Raw genomic sequence first — 12,908 nt, 5'->3', positions numbered from 1 at the left:
TCAAATAACATTCACTCCAATCAATGACAAATCCAACTAATGAAATCCCAGATTTTATTGAAACTGTTGACAAGGAACTGCTAAAGAGCCACCAAACACCTCAAAGGCTACCTAGTACTGTTGTTTCTGTTTTTCTGTGTTGAAAGTTTAAAAAAGGGTACAAATATGATAGCAATGTTGTATTTTTAGCATTAGTTTGATCATTTTTTACAAGAACAATGACTTTGTAAGAGCCATACTGTATGATGGTTTGTTTGTGTTAAATAACAAAGTAGAAATACAGTTATCTCTACTTTATACTTACATTTAAAAAATAGACTCATTAAATCTGTTCCATTTAATCTCATTTGATGTCATTTTTATTATGTCTGTTGGTATTTAAAAGAAAAATAAAAAACATCAAAATAATTTGGTTCATCCAGACAATTCATTTCTTTGTGGTTGGATTCATCACTTCACAAACTTGCTATTCTCCATATACCAAAATAAATAGTTTTTCAAGATTTGTCAAGTAAAATTTGACACTATTACAATTAGTTATAAAACTAAGAAAATTAAGAAAGTTTTAATGCTACTTCAATGGGTAGTGCAGTAACCAGTATAAAGTTTAAAGCATCTCTCCTCAATACTTTTTCCTGCATTACATTTACTTTTATAGTACCGGTAGCAGTTTTAAAAATTGTACTTTTATACTTTTATTTGAGTAAAAAGCTTAAGTTGATACTCTAACTTCTACAAGTGTTTTTAAACATGAATACTTTTGACACTTCTGGTTTATGTTTGGGTTATTTTTGTTTTTTCAGACAAAAAGAACAAACCTTTCTGAACACAGGAATAGATTTGTGAATCAGAAGACACCTTTGGATGTTCATAAACACTATTATAAATGTGGAATACGGAATTAAAAAGTTTTGCACAGCAGTTTTAAAGTCTTTACTTAACTCCTTGTCCACTTAACCTCGAGTAAAGAAACCAGAATGACTCATACCTCTCTGGGTATGTGTCCATGGTACCAGCCATGGCTCCTGATGTCAGAGGGGCTCAGTTTCAACTCCTCTTCCAGTTCTTTACGAAGCTTCTCAGGGGGAGACTCCAAAAGGTATTTCTCCTTTGAGAACTGCAACAAATAAGAAATATAGAAAAATTACCCATTAATACAGGTTTAACTGGTTTAATTTTTCTGAGAACAACACCTATATTATACAAATATTTAAGTTACGAAACTAAAGTAAACCTTTCTACAGGTCCTTGTGAATGTTGAGGAGGAGAAAGCGAAAAAATAATGTTCAGAAATGGAAGATAAATCCATTTTCATTTCATTCATTCATTATTTATAAGGAGCAATGCATTTATGCTATGCATATAAACAAATAAATAAGAAGGTAGCACTGCAGGGAAGCATCAAAATGTAAAGTAGCAGCTCAAACCCATATACACATTCATTCATCGTGCTGCAAGATGACCAGAAAAACAGCAATGCTGCTTTGTCTTATCCTTCGAAACGTTCAACTTTGGGCCAATATGGAAAAGTCAGGGTTTGCAAATATTTTCAGCATTTATCTAATCTCAGATTTAAGGTAATAGATAGCCATTTTAGTACTACAGAATGCATTAACGAGTAAAATAAGATGATTTAGATGCTTTAAAATGCAAATTTTAAAATAACAGAAAAACCCTGTTTAACAGCAAATGCTCACACAACAACAGGATGTCACTTATTTCTATAATATAAACATAACAGTTCAGAGCAGCATTAGCAGACTAAAATTTGTTGAATGATGCAGTTACTTTTTTGTTGTTGTAATTTTGTAAAGTCTGCTTTTGCCGACCAAAGCTTAACAAAACCTGGAGCTGAGACACAGAGAGCAAATACACAGCGTATCTAATTTATGTTTCAAAAATGACAACCTGAAGGAAAAAAGTATGAAAAAAACCCCATAAAAAGTCCCTTCAGCAATAAAAGTCTGAATTAGAAACAAGTTCAACTCATTAGGGGATATTTTTCTTTCTTTGAGACCTGTGTGGTTAAAGGCTCAAGAGGTTTTGCACTAATTGAATGGTCGTTAGTTTGATCTGCAGCTTCTTCCTTCCACATGTCAAAGTGTCCCTAGGATGAGCCTCAATTAAACGCAACAAACTTGATGGTGTAAATGGCAGAAAAGGCTTTTTGCATGCACAACTAAGGCTCTGTGTGTTAACGCCTCTCTGATCAATAAGAAAGGTCTAAATCCAGCCTTTTCATATAAATGTTTTGCAGAATACTTTTAAATTATATGGATTTATATGGATATACATATAATCCATAATTAATTACCTTATCTTCAATTTTCAATAAATCCTTTTTAATTCCTTCCAGGTCACCTGATCTGATCAACAGCTATTTGCATGAAGACAAAATGGAACTCCTTAAATGAGACTCTGCAGCGACTTATTACTGTAAAAAGATTAAGTTCAGACAAGCAACCTAACATCTTAATCCACTAGGCACAAACAAATGTATTTTGACATGCACACAAACTTTGACACAAATCTGCACAAAAATAAATATCCACAAAGGAATAGAGAGCGAAGACAAATCTTTCTGACTGCCAGTATGAGGAAAGAGACTCGCAGCCAGAATAAACAATAAACAACTCTGTCGCTAAGGCTGGTCTCTGTTTCTTTTTTCTAATAATTACCCTGATTCGGTTGCTCTTTTTATCCAGGAAAGAGATATTCATTGTCTAACCATCAAGTATCCACAAACATCCCCACTTCCACTTTCTTAATAAAGTTCTGGCAGGAATGTCGTCAGAGTTTTAAGGGACAATGACTGAAGATGGGAAGCTGTAATGACCCCTTTATGTACAGCGTGTTTTGCTCCTTGCTGCACAAGCGTCCGCATGTGATACGAGAGCCAAACACAAAATCTTATCTTCTTCAGGTCCCAGTGAGGTGAAATTATTAACTTCCCTCTCTCCTTTCCCCCCTCTTCTATCCTTTAATCCTCAGGGGAGGATGGAGGAATATCACCACGGAGGCTAGGTCTCCCAGATTAGATTGAAGGTGTGTGTAAGTGGGTCTGTGTGAAGGTGAGAGCAGGCCAATAAAAAGCAAAGGGGTCAAGTGTGCAGTTATTGCTTTTCCCTATCTCTGTGGAAACACAAGAGGACCCTGCAATGGAACTGATGCTCCACAGTGGAGTCAAGGTCTGTGTATGTGTGAGTGTATGGGCGTGTGTACATACATATCTATATGTGAAGGGTTATGAGGAAAATTGAACTGTCAACATGGCTCTATTTATGACAGGTTTCATGAAATAGGAAGACATTATAGGAGAAACTTTGATGGAGTCCAACAAACAATATAGGTATTAGAAAGTGAGTTAAAAAAAAGACAATGCGTCTCTGTATTCTGATATATGAAGACAACAAAACTGACTCTAAATTCCTATGACAAAAAAAAAAAATCCTGTATCCTGTTCTGTCAACACCTATAAGGTGTTGTTTCTGCAACAGTAGGCTGTTACCCAAGTGTATATCAAACAAAACCTGAGTGCTTTTCTTCACAACCTTTGAAATCCCATGTGCCATAAGACCGTCTGGAGGGAAAAAAGCATTGGTTATGAAGCTTAAAGGATAACCAGTTTGTTTATGCTACAACATCCTGAAAATAAGAAATGTGTTGTGTAATTATGTGGGATGGAAAAACAAATAAAGAATTTAATAAAATAACATTGTTTTGTGAGGCAATTCTTGACTTATTTATGACTGCCACACATAGAATTCCTCCAAGATAAATGAATAAATAATATTCTGCTCCTATGAAAGTTTCTGTTATTCTAGTGAAAAATACAAAGGTCAACCTTAAAGGTATAGTCACAACTTCAGTCTCACAGAAAATATGTGGAGAGAGCTAAATATTACCCAGATAGCAGGGAAGGCTTCTGCTTTTGACATGGAAATCATCAATAGCAACTACTAATCAAATATTCATTCTAAACTGGATTTGGATTCTGTATGCGAATAAATACTTTTCCATTAATTATTGAAAATATATAGATAATTGCAACATGCCACCATTAAATAGAAGATAAACAAGAATAAAAACTAATCCTTTTTGTTTTTATGATTCCTCTTAGATGCCTGCAACATTTTGAAAGAAACATTTTCGCACATTGAAAGTTAAATCTAAACCAGCTTGGAGTGTGAATAATCTTAAGATTAAATGTAAGATAAAGAGAAATAAGTTACGATTTATTTGCATTTCGGTTAGTCTAGTCTAGCAAAAACAGTACGTCTGTCTTTTTTCTTCTTTTTCAAATCTTTTTCAAATTGCATTCAATTTAGGAATGACATCAGAGTTCTGATCTCCCAGACAAATTAGATCTAAAGTATGAGAAAAAGAAGTGATGGAAAGCAGGAAGAGTTCTGAAATGATGTGAAAGAGAATAAAACATGGCTCTCAGAAGGATATATTACCCGATGGCAAAAGGGAAACAATGAGAATAAGTAGAATGGGAGGCAGTGACAATGACTAATGTGATGTTATTATAGCAACTACAGAGACCGAGAGGATACCCTTTACTATCCTGACTGCTTAGTTTCAATTCCATTTGGTAGGAGTTTTTGTTTGCTTTTCTGGTTTAACAAATAAATCTACCACTTCCATGTTTTTTTTTTTTTTTTGTATTTTCTAAACTATACTTTTAGTGTGTGGCCATTTAGGACTACAGGCACAAAAAATTGGCAGATAACTTTTCCTAAGTAGAGAGAATAACTAGTTTTTGTGGCATAAATTAGCAAAGCTAAGAAACTTAAGGAAGGTAAAATTTCAAACATTTCAAATATGCATATTTCCAAACCAAATTTATTTAGGAAGGTAAAAGGGCAACTTTTGACCTCCTTTAACAAACAACAACTTCAAGTTATTTTTTAAATACTCATAGAAATTCTCATAGAAATAAAAAAACATTACTTGAAAGATTACCAACACTCAAGAAGTCAACTGTATGATAACTTACTGGAGTACAAACACATTCAGAGAAGCAGGGTGTAATAAAACAAATTAGAAAACAATGCCACAGGATCTTTGGAATGGATGTCACATTGAAAAAACTTAAACGCATGGAGTTTATCTGTAACTCTTTAGACTCAAGAAGTGACTTCGAGAAGAGAATAAACATCTTAAGAAAGAAGAATCATTTCAAAAAAACATACTTAAATTCTGTCGATTTTTCTACCTGGATCATCGATATGCAGCAGGACATATTCAGAAACGCTTCAATGGTCAACATTATGTTTCTTTTTGATATTTAAGTTTTTATAGTTGTATTTAAGAGTTTACTTTTTAAAAGTTTTTTTCTTTCCTAATCCAATACTGATATCACAAATTGGTCCAATATGAGCCCAAAAAACAAATATCAGATTATATCCTTCTAATCTCTGTTATAAGCATACTAATAGAAGCATTCAGCTAATATTGTTGAGTCCGCTGCAGCTTTTCTTTCTTAAAGCATTTTTGTTGCACAAAGAGCCAACATGATCACAGTAACTGCTCTGCTAACAGAGAAGCAGACGCTGTATGCTGAGTGCAAAACCTGTCAGTATAGGAGAAGCATAAATATGAAAGTTTTCTGTCTTCAAATGTATTGTCAGTTCAGTAGTTGAATGTTTTTTTTTATGTTTAAGTTTATGTAACTCACTGGTAAGTAGTAAATGGGCCATTTGTTTTCATACTTGTTATTGGCTATTGTTTCTGCTTGAGTGTTTTCATTTGATGAAGCCTTTTTGAACATTCCTCACTATAAAAAAGTTACAGCATGCTTTATTTATTTCGTTTCGGGTTAATATTGGTATTGGTCATTCCTCAAAGATGCAATATGGGTATGGGATTGGAAAAGAAAAACTAGTATTGAGACATCCCTAATAAACTGTAACCAATGAAAATGGCTTTTATTTCATACAAGTGTGGATTGAGTGACAAAACAGCCATAAATGGGCAGTAAGGAGAATCCTAATTATAGCAGGGAAACGTTTAAATATAAAAAAAAAACAATCTTGTTTTGAATGGGTTGTCGATGTGAGCACAGGGCAGGAGAGCAGACATGAAAGGTGGGAACATGCAAGTTCACAGCAGGAACTCTTCTCTATAAAGACGTGAATAAAAGCACGCATAAAGACAGGACATCAGACATTCAGGAGGACATAGAGGCAGACAGACAAACAACAGAAACTCATTAATGTAGACGGACAAGCAGACATGGAGGAAGACAGGTAGCCCATTAGCAGATGAGAGGGAGTTTAGGCAATTTAGCAGCTGATGCAGGACTTTGTTTCCCCAGGGAGGGTAAAAAGGATTGATGTGTGTGATGGTGCACAATAACTGCATCAGTTAGGGTGGATCTATTGCATCTTACTGTATATATGGAAAATCTGTGAGTTCTTCAAAATTCAGGTATTCTTAGGGCACCAGAAAAAAAACCCCTAACAAAAGTAAGCCACATCGAAAGACAAGAAATATGTGAAAATGAGTTAAACATAAAGTGTGATCCATCACCTCATTTTCACCAAACTTCATTTTAGCCTACAGTTCTCTCTGCAGGCCAATTAAGATGTTTCGCCTCATGGGTTTTAAACTCCCTCCCCAATTGAAAACTGACATCACTATCACTGAAAATCATGAAGAAAATATATAAAAAGGAACCATTGGAAAGAAAAAAAGGGTGATAATGGGGAGAAACTGAAAATATATGCACATATTGATGCATATATTACACACAGTTTGTTGCCTGATGAGTGTCTTACAGCAGATCTATGAATTAGTTGTTGCTCTGAACTAGTTATAAACTCTGTCCAGTATCCTCTGTGTGATTCTCTGCTTCAGAATGAATTATTATAATTAGGAATGCCAAAATCAAGTTTGAAATACTGGTTTAAACTAGATCAAAGCATTTTAATGGTCAGTTCAGGGCTCTTTGAGAGCATCACTACTGCAGGTAGGCTATTTAAGTCAGAAGCCTCCCAAAAAATTACATTAATATGAGTACAAAATACAGAAATAATTATTAAATCATTGATGCTATTATTTATGTCATAAATAATGCACACCACCAAATAAAAATCTTATAAGAACAAAAACCGCTCCTAAGTCTCACTGAATACGTGCAGCTCTTTAAATGAGTGCAAAGCAGAGTTTACCTAAGGAGACAAATGACAAAATTTAGGATGAGCTCAGAGATACTAGAAGAAATAACTTTAAAGTTGTCTTTTAGCCTGATTTAGATTTTGTTTTACATTGTTTTTCACAACACCAACAAAAGCTGTCCTCAGTGTGAGGTTCACAGTCAGAGATAATCTTTTGGCTACAGCAGCTTCTGTCTGGTCTTTGCAATGTGCCCTGATCAGCACACTGTGCTCAGACAGCTGACCCCGAGAGGGAAAGTGCTCAGAAAAAAAACAGCTAGAACTCTATAACACCGACTTTATAAAGAAACATAATCGTTTCTGCAAGTTTTGTCCACACAATATTAGCTGAAGCGAAACAGAAATGAGCCAGGAGTAAAAATATCAACAAGTCATATTAAATATAGATAATAGGCTAAACAAATACCCATGTATTGGATAATAGGGAATATTTATAAACTTAGCTAACTTTACATTTTGTTCGCTTATTCAATATATACTTATGTTGGGACTAAATATCTGTGTACAGCTTTATATAAATATATGTATAGCTATATATCAAATGTAAAAGTGCCACAGGTGGACGCCCATATCCTATTATTTGGTGCTGGGCCTAGCCAAGGCTCTCAGCAGGTCTGTGTAAGTGTATCACTGTGCAGTATTTTTCAAATCAGGCTAGTTTTTCCTTACTGTGGGAGCAAAATGGCGAGAAAATAACTAAAGCCCCTAGCCTCTGGGAGTGAAGCAGAATTGGTAAATGAAATGGAAAATGTTTGCTGACAAATATGAAAACCTGCAGCAAAGAAATAAAGCATCTGGCATTTACAAGCAAGTCTGCAAGGTGCAAAAGAAGGAATGCATTCAGCACCAAACAAAGGAGAAGAATGCACTCCAAACAGACGGCCACGCTCGGTTCTAAGCTCGCCTCAGAATGCCGGGTCTTTCTTCTTTGGCCGGGGGACAGCCTCTAACCCCGTTGTCACGGTAACACTCTGAGCCTTGGTGACAACGAGCGGGGGTGTGGACTCATATGTGTGCGAGGTGAGTCGGGGGTGGGGTGGGGGGTTGATACCACCTCCTGGCTAAGCAGACTACAACACCAAAGGTTCAGGTCCCAGATAGCATTTCTCAACGTTTATCTCAACGTTTATCAACTCTTCTGCTCGTCTTTTCATCCCTCCTCATCCAGGTATCTCCTATTTTTCTCTGGTGAAGGAGACCTGGACCATTGGAAATAAAAATCTCTGAAACCTCAAATCTCCCACTTTACCAGATTTTACAACTTGGTATATGCATGTTATAGAGCTTTATGTGTATATATGTACACAATGTCACTACTTCCAGATTGCTCTGATTGCTTTGCAGTTCCTCCAGCCTGGTTTCCTCTATTAAATTCACAGGCAGTCTTAGAGATGCACTTTGAGTTTCATGGTAAATGATATCAGCATTAAATGAGATTTTATGTAACATTAAACCTCTTTATTTGTCTTGACAGAAACAGGTGTAGTGGGATGCAAAACAAATTCTGCTTCAAATGATACAAATAAAGCAGCTGCTATTTCACAGCAAAATGTAAATACTGGTGTAGTAGTTTAAGTGTGTAATTTGACCAAATAGCTGAATTGTGGTCTTTTTTTGATATACTAGATGATGATTAAAAAAAATTATGACAATTTGAAGTGCAACAAACTGGTAGATTTAGCAAAAATCTCACATCAAAAGATGTAAGGAGTACTGGAGAAGTGATAGTTGTTTCGCCCTTTCACCTCACTGATATTTTCAGTTATCATTTTTTCGTAATTGACTTTTTCAGGATTAAAGATAGAAATTGTCTGCAAGGGTACACAGATTCTTTCATTATTATTTTGGTTTTCATTTGTCATATTTTAATAAACTTTCCTGGACAAAAATCAAAATCATTGTAAAATCGAAATATTGTGTCATGTAAACTATATAAGAAAATATATAACAATAAAATTAAATCAGTTTTAATCACTTATACAATATTTTGACCCCATTAACTCTCAAAAAATGCTTTACTACAGTGAACAATAAACTAAAAACCGATAATGAACCTTTAGCGGTGGTTGGGTGAATTGTCTTGGGTCGATCTTGAGGATTTATTGGAGATAATAGGGACAGTTGCAATAAAGAGAGTACATGTTATGAAATACAACAGGCTTTAAGTAAATGAAGGTGTAGAAAACACCAATTAGAAACCATTATTCACAATAATGACAACTACAATTGAAGCATGGAAATGATTCACGCTACATAGTAAACCTATAAAAATGGAAATGCATGCAAGGGTTTAAACTTTTACAGTTTCAAAATCCACTCAACTGAAGACCTCGTAACAAGCAGGCAAGTACCGTATTTTCACGACCATAAGGCGCACCGGACTAAAAGGCGCAGTCTCAGTTATGTGTCCCATTTCTGTATTTAACACACACATAAGGCGCACCGGACTATAGGGCGCGTTTTTTATATACAGGTACATGTCCTCTCAGGTGGATTTTCCCACTTAAAAAGATATAAAAACTACTTTATTCCCACTGATCACAGCAAATAAAGCTGCAAGGTGTATTTATTACAAAGTATTATTCAAACCTGGGAACCGGCCGTGAGAGACACATCGCTGATGACACAGGGCTGTGATTACTCCTCTGATACAGTTTATTGACGCATAAATTAACTTAAAACATAGGCAGGATAATAATCTGGATGAACTGACTGCAATGATTAAATTTTCAGGTGGACTTTCTCACTTAAAAAGATTTAGATTATTTAGATGAAAAAACACCTGCGGAGGTGAGCCCGGATGCGCCGCGGCCCAGAGGCTGCTGTTGAATTAAGTTTTCAGGTAGAAAAATAGAGCGGGAGCAAAACTGAGTATGATTGTGCTTTATTCAAGTATTTATTACAGAGTATTAATCAAACCCCTCAAAGTCCTCATCCTCTGTTTCTGAATTAAACAGCTGCGCTAAATCCGACATGCCAGTTTCCCCTTCTTCTTCGTTTATTGACGCATAAATTAACTTAAAACATAGGCAGGATAATAATCTGGATGAACTGACTGCAATGATTAAATTTTCAGGTGGACTTTCTCACTTAAAAAGATTTAGATTATTTAGATGAAAAAACACCTGCAGAGGTGAGCCCGGATGCGCCGCGGCCCAGAGGCTGCTGTTGAATTAAGTTTTCAGGTAGAAAAATAGAGCTGGAGCAAAACTGAGTATGATTGTGCTTTATTCAAGTATTTATTACAAAGTATTAATCAAACCCCTCAAAGTCCTCATCCTCTGTTTCTGAATTAAACAGCTGCGCTAAATCCGACATGCCAGTTTCCCCTTCTTCTTCGCTGTCAGAGTCACTTTCCGTGCCGGGCGGCTCCTTGGAAATGATGCCGGCTTTTGCGAAAGCTTGAACAATAGAGCCAGCAGACACGTTAGTCCAAGCATCAACAATCCATCCGCAAATGGTGGCGTAACTTGCCAGGCGCTGCGTTCCACTTATCCTGAAACTGTGGTCTCTGTCGGCCATCCATCGCTCCCACGCCGCTCGCAGCCTTACTTTGAACGGCCGCTTCACACCGATGTTGAGCGATTGAAGTTCCTTTGTCAGACCCCCGGGATAACGGCGAGCACAGCGTTAATTTGATTCACCTTTTTTTTCACATCGGCTGTGAGATGGGCACGCAGCGATGGTGATGCGTGGAAAAAACCACCTGGTCTCCTCACATAGGCTACACCTCCCTCAGCCACGCTTTCATCATCTCCTCATCCATCCAGCCTTTTCCATTTGCGTTAATATCATATGTCATCAGAGCGCTATGCCTGTCTCGCTGTCAGCTCCCAGATCAGCTTCTCTGATTGGTTGATGCAGCGCGTCCAGCAGCAAAACTTCAATTTTTCCATCTCGAGCAGCAGCAGCGCGTTGGCAGATGCTTAAACGCTCCTGCTGCTCAAAACGCGCTGCAGGACCTTTTGCTGCACCTATACGCGCGTCAACCATTTACTTTGCATGTAAACTCGCTGCTTCTGCTGCACCTGCTGGGTCCGGTTCACACCGATGTCGAGCGGTTGAACAGCGAGCACAGGGTTAATTTGTTTCCCCATGTTTTTCACATCAGCTGTGAGATGGGCACGCATGGAGTTACATATTAACAGCGATGGTGATGAGTGGAAAAAAAAAACACCTGGTCTCCTTACATTCAGCCACTCTTTCATCATCTCCTCAATGAGGTGGTCTCAAAAGTCGCAGTTACAACACACATAGGGCGCACCGCACCATAGGGCGCACCGCACATTTTGAGGGAAAAAAAAGACGTTTAAGTGCGCCTTATAGTCGTGAAAATACGGTAAAAAAAAAGTTAAAGTTGGCTGCTGGAAGTCATGAATTGGAAACTGAAGAACCACCTGTCTACAGCTTAACCAGCTGTACAAACAGTGTTTCCATCAAAATGTGATGCGAATATTGAGGGAACTGTTAAGATTTTGAAAAAACAAAATAAGAATTTTTAATATTTCAAAAAAACTAAAAGGAAAATAAGAAAGAAAGAATTAGACATGCTTGGCTGTAATAAATAGAAAGTAGAGTGAGAAAGCTAACGCGGACCACAGATCAATGATGTATTGAGATTTCAATCAATGTGTTGCAATCAGGTGAGTTTTAATTCCTTTGGCATGTCAGCTAGAGATGCTTCATGTGACTTGGAGACATTGAAAGTAAGTGGATGGGATTGGCGGCCTAGTGGTTAGGGCATTGCTCTTAGAATCCAGACGTTCTGAGTTCAAGCCCCACTCCCACAGAGTGCCACTCTGGCTCCCTAAGCAAAGACCCTTAACCCCAACACTGCTCCCCAAGGGGATGCAGAGAGTGAATTTTGTTGTTCTGTAATTGTGAAATTGTAATGAAACTAAAAGCTGGGGGGAAAAAATAAATTGATTCCAATATGGAAGTAGGTGCTGCTGGTGGATGGGTCATGCAAAGTAAAAAGATCCATCACCTCTTAAGTGCATTTATGCTTCTTAAAGAAGTCAAACACTACATCGAGTGAGAGTGAAAAAGTTTTTGGATTAATTTAGTAGGTTCATTTAAAGTTTGATGTTTCCGTCAAGCTCTTCTAATGTGATGCTTATTACTTATAAAGTAAAACTTTAATCTGACTTTGTTAAAGGTCTTAATGGTGTCAAGATTTGGTTTTAAGGTTGTTGATTGGACCCAAAAGCAGAAGCTGAGTTCTTGGAGGGTTTAATCAGAGATCAGGCAAACAAAAACAGGCATCCAAAAATCCAACTTAAAAATGTTAAACAAAAACAGGAATCCAAAAATCCGACATAAAAATCAAACACAAACCAGAACCATGGAGACATCAGGGGAAAACCATCAAGGAGCCAGGGTGAGGAAAGGTAAGATGAGGAAGCAGCAAAGAGGGACTGCAGAGGGAGTGTATTTATGGCTGACTAAACAAAGGTAGAGCTAATGAGCTGATAGGGAGCAGGTGTGATTAGAGCTGACGAGGAAGCCAAGGGAAAAGAACACAAGGAGGCAGCAGAAGACAGACAAAAAAACCTAAGCAACTTAAATGAATCCAGACACACCAAAAAGGCTAGAAAACAATGAAAAACCTGGCTAAACTTGAAACAGAAAACTTAAAGAAAAACAACAGAACCAATTTCCGTTACAATTGGTTCCAATATGCTTCTGTAAAAATAGCTGTTTTTAGTGCATCATCTATATTTT

The 12,908-nt window shown here is 36.9% G+C and overlaps 1 protein-coding gene across 2 annotated transcripts in view; it reads right to left on the bottom strand.

Annotated features, from left to right (window-relative positions):
- Positions 1–12,908, bottom strand: part of sh2d3ca (SH2 domain containing 3Ca) — a 76,482-nt gene that overhangs the window by 16,154 nt on the left and 47,420 nt on the right. For both annotated transcript variants that reach the window (XM_038283648.1, XM_038283649.1), the window contains exon 5: positions 989–1,117. In XM_038283648.1, the coding sequence (XP_038139576.1) occupies positions 989–1,117 (129 nt within the window). The remainder of the gene's footprint in view (positions 1–988; positions 1,118–12,908) is intronic.

This window comes from Cyprinodon tularosa, unplaced genomic scaffold (assembly GCF_016077235.1).
Source record: "Cyprinodon tularosa strain WSP-4 unplaced genomic scaffold, ASM1607723v1 ctg196, whole genome shotgun sequence".
NCBI classification, from domain to species: domain Eukaryota; kingdom Metazoa; phylum Chordata; class Actinopteri; order Cyprinodontiformes; family Cyprinodontidae; genus Cyprinodon; species Cyprinodon tularosa.
The sequence above is the reverse complement of the archived record's forward strand: the minus strand, read 5'-3'. Positions and strand labels throughout refer to the sequence as shown.